Source organism: Bombyx mori, chromosome 22, assembly GCF_030269925.1.
Source record: "Bombyx mori chromosome 22, ASM3026992v2".
Taxonomy (NCBI): Eukaryota; Metazoa; Arthropoda; class Insecta; order Lepidoptera; family Bombycidae; genus Bombyx; species Bombyx mori.
In genome coordinates this window covers 5,806,389-5,825,906 of record NC_085128.1, presented here as the reverse complement: position 1 = coordinate 5,825,906, position 19,518 = coordinate 5,806,389, and the positions used below count along the sequence as shown (strand labels likewise).

At 35.2% G+C, this 19,518-nt stretch overlaps 1 protein-coding gene and 2 long non-coding RNA genes across 3 annotated transcripts; 1 reads left to right on the top strand and 2 right to left on the bottom strand.

Moving 5' to 3' along the window:
• The first annotated feature begins 135 nt into the window (after positions 1 to 135).
• LOC101743421 (uncharacterized) lies at positions 136 to 16,242 on the top strand. Its single transcript, XM_004931910.4, has 9 exons — positions 136 to 360; positions 7,634 to 7,741; positions 7,819 to 8,729; positions 8,810 to 8,934; positions 9,024 to 9,131; positions 9,237 to 9,403; positions 10,198 to 10,347; positions 10,661 to 10,736; positions 13,460 to 16,242. Exons 1-9 carry the CDS (start codon positions 301 to 303, stop codon positions 13,567 to 13,569), a joined length of 1,815 nt encoding a protein of 604 aa, XP_004931967.1. The 5' UTR covers positions 136 to 300; the 3' UTR covers positions 13,570 to 16,242.
• Positions 1,644 to 2,435, bottom strand: LOC134200957 (uncharacterized). The gene is made up of 2 exons (XR_009976090.1): positions 2,236 to 2,435; positions 1,644 to 2,003 (listed from the first exon to the last, which is right to left on the bottom strand). It is a non-coding gene; the product is annotated as an uncharacterized LOC134200957 (long non-coding RNA).
• LOC105842423 (uncharacterized) lies at positions 15,745 to 17,569 on the bottom strand. Its single transcript, XR_001140066.4, has 3 exons — positions 17,318 to 17,569; positions 17,108 to 17,205; positions 15,745 to 16,298 (listed from the first exon to the last, which is right to left on the bottom strand). It is a non-coding gene; the product is annotated as an uncharacterized LOC105842423 (long non-coding RNA).
• Positions 17,570 to 19,518: the final 1,949 nt, after the last annotated feature.

Genomic DNA, 19,518 nt, shown 5'->3' with positions numbered 1-19,518 from the left:
TATATAGTAAGTATTATAATTGTTTAACTACAAATAAAGTTTAAAAGGGACCATGAAAACTTAAAATAACGGTTGTTTTCTGAAATAATTCATTTAGAATTATTTTAACGGGCTCTTAATGTTCTGTAGTAGTTTATTATCAACCAATGATGAAGTCGCATGCGGTCACGTGGACAAAAACGTCCAATAGAAAGAGACGCCATTCTTTGTGTACCTTTTGACGAAATAGTAAAACAGATTGTGGGTTTATGTGGAGTGAGTGGTGTTATATCTGTCAATTTTATAATGTTTTTAGCGTAAATGTGCGAAATTCAGGATTTTTCTATTGAGCAAAAGGATATTTACTCTAATAAATATTCGGTGAGTGCTAATATACCATGGAAAATATACTATATTTACCAATGTTATGAAAACAAGAAATTGACCATGGGAAAGTCCAATTAGTTAACACGTCCCGCTCTTTTTACTGTCATACAATGGTTGATGTATTATTTTAGATTATACTTAACTTATTAACATTTTCTATTTTGTTCTTGGGTGTAAAGTCGCCGAGACCTTGAAAAAATTACCGCCTAAAGAAAAATATCAGTATAAAACTAAAATGGCGGGAAATCGTTACAAAACATAATTCCGAAATCTAAAATGAAAGACCTACCTAGATTCTTATTTTATAATATGTGTGGCACTTATGGAATAGGTATAGTTACTTAGTTATTCGAGAAAAAAAGTTAAATTCAATTTTTAATTAACTGCTCTGTTCTAATATCCCACGAAAACGTTGCGACCTGTGTTGTCTCTTTCGCTCTTGAAGCCACCAACGTTACTAGAAAAGGAAGGACGATACCCCACAAAATCAACATACATAATTTCAACTGCACATCAGTCATATTTCATTCAAACTCAACGAAACCAATTTAAAATGTTATTTTTATGTAATAAAATAATAAAAAGTAAATGATTAAGAAGAAATACGAATTGTAGATGATGCTTATTATTAACGAATAGATGCCATTAAAACTCATCAATGAATGAATGTGTGTATTGGTTGTAACTGTGTGTTACGTTTGTAGTAAATTGTCAACGTACGAGTTTTCAAGTTTGTTGCAATTCGTACTAAAATTTGTTTTATTCATAAAATGAGGTTTTTGACATGACTGAGACTAAATTTTAAAGAAAAATTTGAATCATGATGTTGTAAGTTAAAAGTAGGTACTCATAATTTTTTCTGGATTTTGAATAATTTTGATGCACGAATTCTACGGTTCACACGGTCGACCGTTCCGAACAGGGAAATAGACGTTAAACAATGAGAACACCGTAAATAGGCGTAAATGCAGTCTTTGTTGATACACGTGTAATAAAAATCAAACCCGCAGAATTATAATTTGCGTAATCACTGGTGGTAGGACCTCTTGGGAGTCCGCACGTGTAGGTACCACCACCCCGCCTATTTCCGCCGTGAAGCAGTAATGCGTTTCGGTTCGAAGGGTGGAGTAGCCGTTTTAACTATACTGAGACCTTAGAACTTATATATCTCAAGGTGGGTGGCGCATTTACGTTGTAGATGTCTATGGGCTCCAGTAACCACTTAACACCAGGTGGGCTGTGAGCTAGTCTACCCAACTAAGCAATAAAAAAAAAAAAACATCAATATATTATAATTTACGAAAAAGTACCTACCAAGTAGGAAAACAGATTTAGAATCGATTGCTGATATGAGGTATGGCCCTCGTACAATATTTGAGCAATTACTTATATATATTTTATTCAAGGAACCAAAAATGTAAAAAAATATTAGTCTCCTGTGCTAACCCAGTTGTGCCAAAGTACTACCATTTTTGTCCCTTTAAAAAGCATATCATTCTAAAGGAACCAATTCTACTGTATTTTGTTAACTATAGAAAACCCTTTGTTTATTGTTCGCACACACGTGCAATACTGAATACACCACCAGGATAGTAGGTTATTCACGTCCATCAACAGTAAGCCTCTTCACAAAAGAGCTGTAAAAAAAAAAGAGGATACAGTCCAAGCATCATGACTATGTAGATGTTTTTGACTAAATCACATGTAAAAATGAAATCGAATTCATTTCCTCATCGCTCACTCCCAGATGCTTTCCCTGACGTCTTCGAAGTTCCTAGCTCTGCATTGTACTCACGTGAACATGACGTATGTACATATATAATTTCTACTACTGTTAGGAGGAGTCTGAATACACATCGCTGAACCTACCTTATTTGAAATGAAGAACACACTGCAGAACCTCTTTAAAAATTTTGAACAGACCTATACCTATACAACCTATATCAAATAGCATATTGCTCCAATCAATGGTTTTGTTTTCTAGAAACTGTTTTTCTCCAGTCTTTTGATTACTATTTTAATAAAAAAGCAATAGGTTTTTATGTTTAATTAAATTACATCGACGATAGGCAAACCTACGACATGTGAATGCCAAGTTTGTCTACCGTAGTAACATTGTTTTTTTTTAAATTGTTGATAGGTAGGTACCTTCATACTTGTTAAATGATAACATTTTTTTTATAAAAGCTGCAGTTCATTTTGAATATCATGTTCACTTTTTGTAAAACCCACACCTGTTCATAATGTTCGACAAAGATGCGGCAGGTGGCGAAGTCGTTTTGGAGTAGGTACCTGGCAAAGTAATTCGATCGCAATAAAATGCATCATGACATTTATTAACCTTGCCGAAGAAGTTACGTTTTATTATAATAAAAACGAACAACTAATAGAAACAATTTCCTCTACCAACAATCACAGGTTCCTCCTATTCATAGACCGTTGAGTCAGTAATTTACACAAGGTTATTGACCTGAGTACCATCTGTATTTTCAAGAAAACTTTACGACGTTACTGTAAGAACGATTTTTACGATTGAAATAAAATACTCATTTGAAGAAAACGCCGAATAGCTCATTGATGAATTTTTGAAAATCATTTTTATAGATAATTATTATTAGTAATGGTAATTGAAAAATGTTCTACGATAATTTCACAGCATTCCATATTCTAAACTGTAGAAAAGTTATACTCTCAGTTTCATTTTCTATGAAAAGTACAAGGTAAGAGGGGAATTGAAACGAGGGGAACTATGCGCATAAAATCAATACGGTAGGCCTCTTAGTTCCCGCCTACAAAAGCTGACGATGCTGCGTGCGCAACAACATTAGAATCAATTTCGACTAGGTATTAAAACGTGAGATAAATTATGAATAAAGAAAGGATTAATAAATATTTTTTTCTGAATAAATCCGACTAAACCCTGTTCTTAGACATTTTCATGATCGTGTGCGGACGTAGTCTGCGCCGCCGAAGCCGACTGCCAGAGTTCAAGGCAAGCGCGCGCGGTCAGGTTCGAGGACACAGCGCCAACCGCGCGGCCCCTCGCAGTGCCTCCTTCACAGAAACCACTTCATAATAGTTTTTGAAATATACATCTCCCTTCTTCAATGCCTGTCTAATTCAGATATGATTTATATTACTGAAAAAATGGACGGTTAAAGTTTTCAGGCTACTTTTCTATTTACATACAGACCAAAGCTTAAAATTACAGTGATTGGAGAAAACCTACATTTTAACTAAAAACTTATCACACAGCAGGTATAAAAGCAATGGGAAATATTTAAAAAATCTCTGGCCCAACTTCGTGGCACGTAGGTATCACATTTAAAAATATTAAACATGAGTTCATGGCCCTCTAACAGACGACGACGTACGTACCTGACGTCTGTACGTTTTATTTATCAATGTAAATTATCAAATTAACTTGGATGAAATATTGGCAGAATTTTCGTAAAAACTGATTTGAAATTGTTAATCTAGAACATTTTAGAGTGGTGAAATTTTATTAAACAATAATCTATTTTAGATGCTACCACAAAACGAGAGAAAATCATATCTAATATGACATATAAACTCATCATAATTTCATGAATATTCAGATATTTTGTGTTGAACTTTTAGCTCGTCGTTCCATTTGCTGCAGCCATTTTATTCGTAAACTATATAATAAAGTACTGAACTGAACTGAAATCCCACCGCCTAGTGGAAAAGTCTGAATCTTAAATGGATCTTTAAAAAAAACTTTCAATAAACTATATTTTCGTGTGTACAGAGTATTTATTACGTGCTAAAATGCCATGTGTTTTATGTTTCTGTTAACGTTTGAAATGTACCCTGGTTTTAGTTACATTTGAAATTTTGACATTATTTATCTTAAAAACTGGTTTTCCGTGGATCAATAAAATATGACCATGTGAAATAATATAATCTATTCAAACATTTTCTCTCTTCTTTTATTGCTTATATGAGTGGACGAGATCACGGCCCGCCTGGCGTCAAGTAGTTAGATATGAATAAGGTTTGTATAGTAGAACCGCTGTCCGACCTTTTAATCCAAATGCATTACTGATTCACGGTAGGTATAGGTAGAATGGTGATACCTACTCGTAGGGGCTCAAAAGACTCCCTATCATCTCCATTTCAGATGGTTGCTTATAAACACTTCAGTTCATTGCTGATACAATTTCTACTTTTTAAGTTCGGTTTGGTCTGGTTGTTGAAGAATTATTTGGCATGTTAAGCCAAGTAGGCAAGTTAAAAGATTTGAGTACATAGTACATACCATAGTGTGAATAAATTTAAAAATACCCTTTAATATCTAATTTAAAGAAACCTTTTCGTAAATAGTAAAGTATTGAACAAAAAACGTGCACGAATTAAATAAGTTATAAGAACAGGCCTGGTGTGGCGGTTGCAAAGTCAGTACGTAGGGGTTGATCCACACATTTTTATCAAATATATCCATCCCTTACTGCCACCCTATACAAGACCTCTCTTTCATTACGTCGATTTTTGTTCCCGCCGAACGCCACTACGAAGTTTTAGGGGCAAGTATTTTGGAGGGAACTTATTCGCATTGACAAAATGATAACATAAAATAAAAACAAACAGCAAATAGTGTAGTGTTTATGTTATGAGTATTAAGATTACGTCTGTAGGTACCACACATGTCCCTTATCTGTCAGTGCACTCACAAGCACATTTCGGTGCCCAAAGAAGTGATAAGTGTAAGTTGACTTCACAAACATTTTATATCCAATAGTTATTCTTCTAAAAACAGCTATGTATTTTATGGTAATATTTTTTATTTAAAATAAAAAAGTTGAACGTAGAACAATATCGTATTAAACTCTAACAAAAAAACTAACTCTAATCTAAAACTAAAATCGTGAAAAGCATTTATATTTTAATTATGTATTACGTACAAAATACACTTATGACAAAACAATTGTGACTTTGACGGCATATGTGCAAGTTGGCGCGAAAATTTATGTTGTAGCTATTCATGGGTTCGGACACCACTCAACACTAGGTAGACCGTGAGTTTCGTTTATTCTATCTAAGGCAAAAGAAAACAGTCGAAGTCTTCCAAAACTCTTACAACATATCAATCGAGTTTTATTAAAAAATATATATTAATCTTTATTAAAAGATAACGATATGAACGATAAGCGTTCATTAACTTTCATAATATTAATGTGTCCAAAAATACCAGAGCAAGGCTGCTGCTGTTAGTGATGTAAAATGGCTTTCTTATCTCAAACTACAAACTTTTTAAATAAATCTGGCATGATCAAAGTGATAGCGTTTTTAAGGAACGTCGTATCTTTACCCAAGAACAAGTTTTAAAAGAAAATACAAGTAATATTAATTAGATAATCCTGTACCGTTTGAAAAAAGCGAACATGTAAGATAAATTGAAGTCCTATTAATTCAGTCTTAGATAACGATTCGACTGTACTTTTTGCATTGCGCTCGTCATCAATGACAATAAAGTAAAATATTTAGATTCGTTGTTAACTAGCATAAGAATACTAAACGAATATCGAAAAAACTACGAATACCTTTATTTTTCTTAGTTCCACGTTAGTCCGAAACTTACAAAAAAAGCTATTCCCAAGCGCGTCCTTGGGAGCCGTCTGTTCTGTTCATTGGCGTTTTTTGTTAACATTTGTAAACTACCTCGCTAGAAACCTTTATAAAGCGAAGGGGGCATCTTGAAACGAACTACAGAAGATTGCCATAGGCTCTCGTAATAATTATGATAAAAGTGAAATGATATAACGGGTGACAGGTGAAAAACTGCTAAGGTTATTTAAAGCCTAACAGAGCTTCGATTTTCGATTTTGTTAGATTATCAGTAAATATGCTAAATAAATAAATACTAAGCGAATATACAATTGGTATTTTGAGTCGCGCTAAAATTTTCGGGGAATATTACTGTTATTGCTATTCTTCAAACTTTTAAGCACTTTTTTCCTTAAATACGAAACAAAGAAAACTGTCGCGAAACGGATATATTACATACCTACCTACTAAAGGGAATTGAAATAAATAAATTGTTAACTTGATCAGACATCAATTCCATTCAATGAGATGAAATGGTGTTACAGTTTCGCTGTTAGGGTAGAACATGCTACATACCAAAAACAGGTTTGTGGTACTACGTAGTGGTTTCATTGTATCGCCCTCCTACCGGCCAACTGTCTCGGCTCACTGGACTTGTTTGCGTTGAGAATGACTAGAATTACTGATAACCTTTGTTTTTATTAACTCTGAGAATATTTGATGAAAAAATGGGAAAATTGGAAGGAATTAAAATAAATTGTTTAGTACCATTAAAATTGTCGTATGAACTCACATAAACTTGCGGTTTAAGCTACATTGGTATGCGTTTGTGAATCTGTAAAAAATGTAGCAATTCCCGCTTTTTTTTTTTAATTCCTGTCGGCGGGCAGATGAGGTTATGACCCATCTGCTATGAAATGGTTACTAACGCCCATGCTCCATGATGTAAAAGAGCCGCCCACATTTTTAACAACAGGTCGAATTTACAATTGTACTGTAATTATGCCTATATTTTTAATTTATTTATTGTGTAAGAGGGCAAGCGCACGGTCGCCTTCTATTAAGTGGTAACTGGAGCCCATTTACATTACAACATTTATTGCAGATAATTTCGAATGAGTTTTATATTTTTAAAAGGCTATTAAGTAAAAATTTATAGTAAGTAAAAAAAGTGTTAGACACGCTACAGTATTAAACGATTCATATAGTTGAACAAAACATAGTATTTATATTTATTTCTCTTTTAACATTATATATAGACTGAGTATTTCAGTTTTGATTGGAATGTGGATTTTATCCTATTGCACGATAGGTACTATTCCATCGCCTTGGAAGTCGCCAACGAACACTTCTTATGTGTTACAATAATTTAATTGATAATTAAATATTAAGTATTACAATAACTATAAAAAAAATAAAAGATATATTTCCGAAACATATACGAATAGAAGTACACCGAGCGTTTGTGGCACATGGTCGTTTTTTACTATTTGTTTTTCCTCCTCTGAAAACAACTGAAGGTTTCTCTCATTTTTAATCTAATTTTGTTCAGATATCACGGAACGCTATTCTTATCCAAATATTTCGTTACAGTATCGAACAATTAAAAACCAAATCATAGAGATCGTTTATAAGGGACTACTTACTTACTTACCGTGTTTTGCAAAGGGATTGTAAATTGTGAAATAATTTGTTACAGTGGTGCTCAGACATGGATTTGTATATCACCGACTCACTCCAAGACATGCTAGACATCGACATCAAGAATGAAATAGCCACAGATCTTAGTAGTATATCAGATTTTCAAGTTAGTATCCAAATAAATTAATCATAAGTTATTTATAGCTACTTAAACGCTAAAATTAAATTCCACTTTTATTCCAGGATTCGTTTGGTACAAATTTTTCCGACATGCCACCGTTACTCGACATGGACACTGATAATTGCTCTACGTGGCTAAATAACAGTTCCAGTTTTGTTCATAATTTAGATTTATATGGATCTGAAGCCAATGCCGTTATGGTGAATCCAAACTCTGTGATGCCTTCAAACTTTGCCGAAACACCAGTAAAAAGTGTAGTTAAAGAAGAAGCGTCAAATGTCCTTCTCTCATCGGTGGCTAACAGAGATTCCGAATCGAAACACAATTCAACGCTAGCCAGTCCAAAAGAAGAAAAAAGTCACTTAACATTTTCTCCAAACACAATTAAAGTCTCTAAAGTTCACGAAACAGAGGAAATAAAAATAAAAAAGGAACCAGAAGAGGCGAGGCAGATGGTTATTTACGTAAGAAAAAACGACAAGACTGTAGTCAAAGATTTACTAAAAGATTTGGATAAATCTAAAGTATCCGCAGTGTCGAACACTCAGTCTACTGTTCGAATAAAAGCTCAACCGGAGTTGATAAAGGTCAATGGTAAAAGTTGTTCAATTTTAAACACAAACCAAAAAATAACACAACAGATAGGAACTAAAACAATTATATCGGGCAACATCCACATATTAGATGCTCAATCGATTGGTCAATCTAGAACAATTTTAGCGAATGGTAATAAGAATCAAGCGACAATACTAATTGATAATTCTTCGTTAAGTAATGGTAGACAGTTAATGAAGACTTCCATTAGTAATACTTATACAGTAGACAATAGTCAAACAAAGTATTTAAGTGCACATGGGAAGACTGTAGGCGAATTTCCTAAACCAGCATACTCGTATTCGTGTTTAATAGCTATGGCATTAAAGAATTCAAGAACAGGAAGTTTACCAGTGTCTGAAATATACAACTTCATGTGGTAAGTATGATAGCTGAATCTTTAATAATTATTACAACGCAAAGAAAGAAAATGTATATAAAGTTTCTCCAAAATTTCAGCCAGCATTTTCCGTATTTCAAAACAGCACCTAATGGCTGGAAAAATTCAGTGAGGCACAACCTCAGCCTAAACAAATGTTTTGAAAAAATTGAGAAGCCCTCTACAAATGGAAGCCAAAGAAAAGGTTAATAATTTATTACTAGGTATCAATTACATAATTAAAAATTGCTTTAAATTGTAAATAGAATGAAAATGAAAAGTAAATTATTGTAGGTTGTTTGTGGGCGATGAATCCCTCGAAAGTTGGGAAAATGGATGAAGAAGTTCAAAAATGGTCAAGGAAAGATCCACAAGCTATAAAAAAGGCTATGGTTTATCCAGGTAAATTCCAAATATAATTAGTGTAAACGAATAATAATAATGAGCAGTATTTGTGAAATGGAGTCAAAGTACAGAATGTTTTAAAGGCCTTTGTTGCAATTCCAGAAAGTTTAGAAGCTCTAGAGCGCGGCGAAATGAAGTACAGTGCGGTGGGCGGCGACACCGATATCGAAGATGATGCAGATGTTGACGGTGATACTGAAATGGACGCGGACGTAGAGATCGACCCTGAGGTCAAAGAAGAAGTAGAAGAAGAGGAAACCGTTGAACAGGTATAAGTCACAACGGACTATAAACTAGATCAAGTTTATTTTTCTTGATCATACTGTTTTCTTACCAAATTTTTATTGGTAGAAAATCATTTTAACAATTGTGATAAGTGAGTGTCGCTGTTAAAATTCTCAAATTGCTTGCTATGGGTGAAGTTGACCTAAGATGTAACCATGTTACAAATTGGTATGGTTTTATTTATTTTACCTTTGGTCTACTGTATGAGATATTTTTGCTGTAAGAGCAAGCCGTGATAAGAATTCGTGAAAAAGACAAGTGAAATATATGTATCCACTGCAGGTGGAATGTAAGCAGTGTACCATACATCAGCAAACACTCATCATCTTCTATTCTTATAAACCTTTTAAAAAATTCATTTTATTTTGTGTAGACTAGCATATTTTTTAAATAACTTGACCTTACAATGTTTTGCTCAGTTCGAAAAAATAAATTATCTAATACCACAAACCTATGTATATCTACTAAACATATCCTCAATGAAACACATAATATAAACAATGAAAACATTAAATTGAATATAATACGGTTTGGAATCATGTTGCCTTTTATAATACCTAGTAAAGTAAAGTTTTGCATTTTTAGACACGAAATGAAAATACCATATTGCCACATCAAAAGTGGGTAGCCACTAATTAAATTTTTTTTTTATAAAATCCATTTATTTATTATAAAAAAAAGAACGCAATATTCCTAACCTAAAAGTACATGTTATTATCCGCAACATGCTTCGTCATGCTAATTAAATTGTATTCACTGTGTTTTTTGTTCTCATCAGGAAGTGTCAGATCAAGAGTTAGAAGTAGATGAAGTTGTGGAAGGTACGGGCATGGTGGGCGGCACGTACCGTCTGTTGGCGACGGGTCCGTCATCATTAACGTCATACATTACAGATGTCGAGTCTGGTGAAGAAGTTAGCGATGTCGAGGTGAGAATTTTAGTTTAAAAAAATTGTCTGTTAACTATAAATGCATTTTTTTGTCTACATTAGTCGCCATGTTTCAGTGCGAAAACTGTGTTACATGCCCAGCTTGGAACCTTTTTCATAAAAGTATACCTAATGCTGTTGTACCATTAAACCGATAATTAAGTAATGTCCGGTTCCGAAGCAATCCAATTATATGTCCAATATGACGTATAGTTCCCGCAATAGATTGAAATTCGTTTCATTAATCACTTGAGTTGGGTGTTGTTGGTATTCTGATAGCATTAATTGATACAACGAAACACTTTTTTTACAGGTTCTCGATAATTCGTATGAAGAGGTCGATTTTGGAAAGCCTATAAAGTTTGACTTGATGACCGAAAACTATACAAGTAAGTATATAATTTTCTGGTATTCCGACTTGTAGTGCATTACAATGAGTTAAATATTCTCTCTCTACCTTCTATACCGAAAGTCCTGATGAGCTCGTCATACGAGATGGTAAGTCTCAGGAAAACTATGGAAAGGTCCCCACCGCCCAGCACGTATCAGTACCCGGATGGCATTTATAAATAGGATCCACAAGCTCTCTTGCCCACTGGAAAAAAATCCAGCCGAAGTAAGAGACCCGTCAGTCTTACGCGGCGGTTGAACTCACCAACTCTTTCCGTGAGCTGTGCCAACCAATTGCACAACCTGTACATATTTTAGTTTTTACATTTACAATCCTAGCCCTACCCTCATTTTGATTACATTCTGTATCATGTTAACAAAAATTTAAAAAAATCACGTTTAAGGCAAATTTTATTTATATATTTCATATAGAATTCGGCAAAGTCCGAGCATTGGCACAATCTGCCTTGCTCTTTTAACAGAGAAGCGTTTTGGATATGCCTGCTATGTTTTCCTAGACAAGGCTGTATTGTATGTACGGGTCCTATTCGTTACGTAGGTAGCTGGGTGGAGGTTATGGCTAACATGCTCAAGTCTACGCTTCTCTATACAAGTTTCACAACAGGGCACATGGGAGGTAAACTCGATTTGAGGATGTTCAAGAAGGGACTGACCTCGTGGTCTTGCAGTACCCATCTGCAGAGGTGGTGATTTTTTGAAAATTTTGAAGATACCATCGCGAACAATCATCAAGAACCCAGAACCACCGTCCTTACGTGTCAACTGCCTTTGATTTCATCTTGGAACATTGCCTGCAGCTAGTGATACAACTCACCTATGATTCTAATAGGCCACGATTTTTGTTTGTCCTTTTGCCGACCATGCTTAACATATACCCAAGTCTTGTGGGTATAGGTTAGTTCCACTTTGATCGTTTGACCATTTACTACAAGGCCATACCGTTCTCTCGCCCTGGTTACCTAGCGATGACGTAGTATCCCAAATATTCGTCCATGTAGGTCAACAGATTGGAATACTCTTGGGGGCGTGACCTGACTTTATCCCAGTGATCTGGCTGTGTAAACCGACTAAAAGAAATGTCGCTTTAGGTGGTGAGATTTATTCAGATGTGAAGTAGGTACTCTCCTTGGGTACATTGAAATCTAAACGTAACTGAAAATAAAAGAGTTACTGCCGAATCTGTCGCTATGAATGCTAACATAGCTTAAGCTTTCTAATATCTGACAGTAATCTTATGCATAATCGGCATAAATCACATATATCAAAGTTACAGACTAGAATCGAAGAAAGAGTTTTTTGTATGGATTGTGTATCAAATCGATGCTATTGATGGTGACCTTTCAAGTTGCTCTTTCCCCACACGCTTTTCATATTGCTCACCTATACTTGTAACCGTACTGTTAATTGATGGCATGCATTTCAATAAGACTATAAAAATATATTATGTTTAAAAAATTGGCTCTTTAAATACATTTTAATTGTGTTAATTTTGACGCTTGGTTGACAAGATTGTCGTCCGCTTATCTAGTACAAGAAAATGCTTCAATGGAGCGAAATTTCACGCCTGGACAAAAATCTGTGCTTTAAAGCTTAAATTACTGCTCCTGCCGCGGTCCCAAATATTAGCTATTTCCATTGTACTCTATACTGAAGAAGGCCGTTTGGTCTGTCGATAATACTGATCTTATGGACCTCTGGATAAACGGGAGGACTTCTGTTCTCTTTCTGTCAGAGTGGTATTCATCTTTATTACCGGAAAACACTGCATTCATGAGGGAGATAACGTTATCAGAAATATTTCCTCCACATACTATTCAAGTCTTACCAGATGGAATAAACTTCTCTCTATGGTAATTCGTTAATTTCATACTCTATCATATCATAAAATAAGAAAGGTAGGTATAGTCCCCGGCACGTAACTTGGCAACAGTCGTTAGATGCGCAGAAGTCGTTTTTTAGGTCTCTTTGTTTGTCAAGCGGGACGCGGGGAAAGACGTAGCACCGTTCCGAGCGCGCGATTGGTGAGTCAGTCGACCCTCCCCTCTCGCACCGCGTCCACGTTCCGTTCGCTCCTGGTTACACATGCGCCTACTAAATTGTAGGAGCCCTTTGTTTATATTGAGTTTTTGTTACGAGTTGTTATTTTTGTTTTAAATTTAGTTTTTGTTACGAGTGTTATTCTTTTAAATTTGTTTGCAATGCCAGGACCAAATACCAATGACCATATAGTCGATTCAGTCACTGAGCGTTTTATTATTTACGCCAGTGACGACAGCGACTCTTCGTTATGTCAACGATGAGGAGCCAACTCCTTCCACCAGCTCAGGTGCTACCATAAATTTAATCCAAGGGGTTTTTATTATTAGAAAATGATAGTGACGACGGCGTCACATAATTTTTAATATTAAGTGTATTATTTTAAATAAACTTCTTAACTTTTAATTGTATTTTATTTATAACGCCTAATACACTTCACGAATTCCTCTCTTTTCTTTAACTTTCTTCTAAACACAAAGGCTTAAAAAACAAATTACGGCAAATAAAAAATTAAATTAAATTATATGCGGCAATAAAAGTGACCATTTTTTGTTGCAATGTGCACTATGCGCGACATTACCCCCACTACACCAAAACCTTGCTAACTTACATGCCGCTCACTATACAGATTATAATAAAATTAAAATGTCAATTTTTATTCCAGTACATCCAGCGAAACGTTCAAGAAGCAGCTTCATATACCAACCAGTATCAACACAATCCCATACAAGCAGACGAAAAACTCCGCTCGTCAATAGAGTCGCTCTTATTTAAGCATATCCCATTCAAGACTTGAAATATATGATCTAAGAAAATTAATTGGGTCAACAAAACTACAATTAACATAAAATCTCCAGTGATTTTTCAATTACTATTAATATGATTAAGATAAAATTATTCGAATTGTAATAATAGCTGTGAATTGTGTGACTGCATTTTTATGTTGTAATTAAATATAGTTTCGTAGTATCTAAGTTTATCTTAAGTTTTACTTTAAGTGGACATGTGTCACTTGTTACATATCCTACACCGTACCTACAATTTGAGTGATATCTTGATTTTGTTTTTGCCCAGGGATTGTCGTATATTGCTTTTTTAGATTCATGTCGTCACTAATTTCTTTTGTTAGTTATTTTCCATTGTTATTTCTTAAGTGGTTGAATAATTAATAATCAGCCATGAAACAGTACAAAGACGTAGCTAGGCTACTGAAACAATATATTTTGTGCGAATATAGTTTGTAATTATATGTAATTTGCATTTAATAATTCTAAATTCTGTAATAAAATTAAAACAAAATGTCTTGTTTCAGTGGCCATAATAATAGGCGGGTACTCTGAAGTTTTCCCACCGCTGCTGTGTAAATATGATATGTATTTATAAAAAAACGTTGACACTGGCAGCTTCTTATTACTCTGTCTTATAAAAGATACAAGGTTATAATAGTAATATTCTGGTGCCTAGATAAATTTAAACGGATTTTGTATCTCCTCAACAATTGTTGATGAATCTCTAACTCTATTGAGGGAAAACGTTGTTATTATTATTCACTAACTAGACAAACTCCAACAAAGCAGCTCAGTTAACTTTCGGCGATTCCGATATAAAATTAAAGTTAAATGACTTCTTTTCAATAAAATCTATCAAGGCAGAAGAACTGTCAACCTAAAAATGCTTTCTATCACTTCAATAATATTGGTGTTCAATCTAGATTATTGAATAATCTTAAACAGTCGTTTATTGCTTTTGTTGAGTTATATCCATTGCATTTATAGTAACAATTAGAATACAATTTACCTTATGTTATTCGTGTAAGGGAGAATTCGTTATGCCTTTTATATACTACATTTGTTAAGATGTTATTAAAGACATAACTTATTTTCTATTGCATAATTCAAAAGAGGCCCAAATAAAAATTGACTTCGACATAATGTTTAATTTGAATAATAATATGTCGCAGTTGACACTGACTTCGAATATTTTTATATTGAAAACAATTTTGGAATGCTTTCTAGATAAATGAGCGTGCTTAGTCGAATTGGTTGTGTATGTTTAGTGTAGAGAGTGTTGGTAATGTATTCGGGTTTAGAAACCGAAGTAGGAGGCTTGAAATTATGTAGACATTCCGAGGTACAAGATTTTCACAAACTTTTGTTAGTACTTAAAATTTCATCACGACTAAATATTCCGACATTTCATTTTTAATAAAAAAGTAAACTAATTATAGTTCACTCTCAATTTTTTTCTTAATAATACTACAGAAATCCGTTTACCAAAAAGTTTACACCCTATTTAAAAATAAAAAACCGGAAGCCTTACTTATGCGGAATTGCCTATGCTGAAATATTGTGTGATTTGATCAAAAAGGAAAAAATCGGTTTTGAAAAACCATAACCATATTATGTACCCATAAAAAGCATGAAACGTAGATGCTAGTATTAAAACATACAAATATCAATAATTGGAAAAATAATCACAAACTATGCCAATTTATATATAAGTTTGTGTCAATTATACATTTCAATGCCAATATTCAACATTAATATGCGGTTCATTTAAATGGGTATGGCTCACCAATGAGTTTTTTACTGGTAGTAGGATCTCTTGTGAGTCGGACGGATAGGTACCACCGCCTTGCCTATTTCTGCAGTGAAGCAGTAATGCGTTTCGGTTTGAAGGGTGGGGCAGCCGTTGTAACTATACTGAGACCTTAGAACTTCTATTTCAAGGTGGGTCGCGCTTTTGTCTATGGGCTCCAGTAACCACTTAACGTCAGGGGGGCAGTGAGCTCTTCCACCCATCTGTTTAAACGCAATAAAGTATCTTTTAACTTGTGACGTTCATCTTGATTTGGTCCGTTTGAAATATGTAATGATTTACGTTAAACATATTTATATAAAAAGATAATTCTGCAAGAGAGAAAACCATGTAAAAAACGATTAAAGAAAATTTTCTTTTTTTTATACTTTTTTTAATTGCATCAACTGTTTTAACAAAAATCAGAAACAGCATTGCATTTAATTAATTTGGATTTTGAGTAAATGTTCTTGTGTATATTTGTACAAACAGTGCAATTTTGTAACTGCGTAACGAATATTTTCCAAATTGCTTTTGTACACATGCGCTAATTAACAAATTAACACCAAATTAATAATACATTTATAAAATAATGAACTGTTATTTTTATTGAGATATAGAGAGAGAATGAATTTGGTCCTCGAAATTAATAGGAATGGTCATAAATTACCGACAATTTTCAATCTCAAAGCAGTGTTAACAAAGTAGTTGTAATTTTGTACGTATATTAGTGTATTTTTCACTGCCAGTATTTCAACATCCAATTAAACATTAAGTAATATTAATAAGCGTAGTTTAATTTAGCTATTACATTGCGTTACTTAGAATGATTTTTAATAATATTTCGTAATAAAAATTAAACAAACACAATTTGTTTTTATTTATTGTAAACAAAATAATACGCTCCGATGCGCGACTGGAGTTTCCTGTAAATGCGATTATTATTGAATATACAGTAGGCAAAGGGAGTAAATGTAAGCATCATTATACATATTTATTCGAAAATATTCACCGTTAAACATACATACAAAAATAATCACATTACTAGTACATGTGTTGCTTTCCATCATCAGATATGGTCGTTTTGTTGTCGTATCAAAAGTTATTTCATTTTGAAAAATTCTACTTAAATAACGATTACAGGATTTAACATGCCAGAAATTTAATGATTTTAACAATGTTAGGTATGCCTGCAGTGTTCATTAAATCACTATCACTATGCCTAATTAGCGATTCCAATAGTAATAGTCAATTGTGTATTTATTGTATATGCTTAATACTATTTAACTTTTCTCATAGTGTGTTTTTTTGAGTGAATGAAAAACAATGCCTTTTGCTAACGCTCGATTTAACCGTCCATTAAATGAAATTAATCCCTAATGAGTAAACTTCAAAAACACCAAAAATATTGAAGTCGTCGTGGCCTAAGGGTAAGACGATCATTCGTAAAGCAATTGCTCTTGAGTTGTTTGTTAGGTATCCTTCGGAGGCGCTCGGGAAGTTGTTAGCAAATCCCACTCCTCCTGGCTGAGCCTTTGCTCGCCTACCTGTCCTGGTGAAACTGGAAAGGCCTCTGGGCCACCAGTAATCTTTCAATCATAAAAAAAGGTAAGACGCCTGGTGCAGTCGTATCAAGCGATGCAACGGTGTTCGAATCCTGCAGACGGTTATCCGTAAACGAAATCCCCAACGTTAAAAAAAAGGTGGGTACCAATTTTTCTAATGAAATACGTACCTAACAAGCATTCGCAACTGACTTCCATGGTGAAGGATAATAAATCGTGTAATAAAAATCAAACCCGAAAAATTATATTGGGCTGCATGCTGGTCTTCCTACAAGGGCAATAAATAAAACAATAATGAAAAATTCGTATAGTTACAATATAATTTAGGTTCAAATAGGAGGTGCATAATCTCAAAACTTGCAACTTCACTATTTACATACTTAGATCAATGTTTTTTTCATGTGTTGTGTTAGGATGAGCCATGGAGTTAATAAGTGCCTAAATAATAATAAAATACTAACTATACTATGGGATAAGCTCAGTGCCTTATACTATTTCCATTTCTTTGTTTTCTCGATGACAGTTCTAATTTGATAGTTGTAGTGCTGTGACCAAATAAGTAATGATATCGATCGCATATATTTATTATGTTTTGAACAAAGACAAATACAACAAAAACTTTCAAATATATATTTTCAAGCTGGGAACACTTAATGGCCCACCGCCTTTTTGTGTGTTTTAATCTATCCCTCGCAACAAGACGGTTGTGCTATATTATTATAGTCACTCCATTTCTGTTCGCTGAGTTTTTTCACACCAAAGGCATACTACACTTGGCTAAATTTAGTCGACTGAATACAGAAGCAAATCTAGAAGCAAGTTAGAAGCTTCTGATTACACTGTTCTAAATTCAGCGACTGAATCAATTGTCAGTTTAAACGCGACGAAGTAGGACCTGTCGTGTGTGTAAGAGGATGGCCCAGTATTGTCAAGACAACAAAAAATTGGCGTAGCCCTCGCTTTCGGCTCAATAGAATCAAAAATTTATTAGCTATTTATAAAATGTCTGCCACATTAAATAAAGGTAACGAAAATAAATACTTTTTATTCGGAAGTAAAAAACAAACAGTACCTTCCTTACGCACGGAGAGCTATGAGACGACTCATTCACTAAGTAACTAAATGCGATTACAACTTCCTAAATGCATTTCTAATTAGGCTTAGTTGATTTACTCAGTCAGAAACCATCCTTGCTACTGAATTTAGTAGGCTAGCTTAGTGAATGCTATTACACTTCACTGAATTCAGTCGACTAAATTTAGCCAAGTGTAATAAGCCTTTTATCCATACGATTGCCACCCAGCTGTCAAATATCAAAATGCATAAAGGATCTGTTCTGAAAAGGGAAGTGAGAGAACTGGTGATCAAGGTTCATAACTACTTTGAAGCAATCAAAAATGGTATCAAAATGATGGCCCGCTATTAGCACTGTCGCAAGTGTGAGAGCGTATTGTGGCCGCCTTAGGAATTTGTGGAACTACTGTTTCAAAAATTACTACCGAAGTTTACGGTACAAGCGGCATGCAGGAAAATAAGCTTCGTACGCCGAAGAAAAAACGCCAACCACGTCGTGTGACATCGGTTGACAACTACGACATTGACGCTATTCACCTTCGACCATATTACGAATTATGAATATTACTTGCGCAAAGAAATTCCAACACTTAAAAAACTTTAAACAAACTTTACCTACCCCCCTTTTACAGCAAACAAGATGTTAGATTTATTACAAAATGCATGTGCGGAACTAACCGCCGAACACTGGGAAAAAATTGTAAGAGCCAAAAACATTATAGCGTCGGATTGGGAAATTCATGTGGCATTCGATAATATAGAAGTACAGAAACTTATAATATATGTTGGGGAGAGCTCATCGAGTGACAGTGACGATTCATCAGATTTTGTTAAAAATAAATAAATAAAGAATCAACGCAATATAATTAGATCTGGGACGCCGCCTTGGGTCCTGGAGGCGTAGGCGCTCGCCGCTGACTATCAGTGGCGGGCTAACCTTCGTGCCCGGGGCGTGGCGCGTCCCAGCCCCAGTGTGGTCAGAGCGCGGAGGGCCCAATCTCGGCGGTCCGTGTTGGAGTCATGGTCCAGGCGGCTGGCCGATCCTTCGGCTGGTCGTAGGACCGTCGAGGCGATTCGCCCGATTCTTGTGGATTGGGTGAATCGTGACAGAGGACGCCTCACTTTCCGGCTCACGCAGGTGCAGGGAATGGTCGCTTCGGTGAGTTCCTGCACCGGATCGGAGCCGAGCCAACGGCAGAGTGCTACCATTGTGGTTGCGACTTGGACACGGCGGAGCACACGCTCGTTGCCTGCCCCGCATGGGAGGGGTGGCGCCGTGTCCTCGTCGCAAAAATAGGAAACGACTTGTCGTTGCCGAGTGTTGTGGCATCGATGCTCGGCAACGACGAGTCGTGGAAGGCGATGCTCGACTTCTGCGAGTGCACCATCTCGCAGAAGGAGGCGGCGGGGCGCGTGAGAGATGCACAAGCCCGCCGCCGTCGAGCGGGGGCCAGGGAGGCGGATCTCGCCCTAGCCCTGGCCCTCTAAGTGTTTCGGGTCCCCCTCA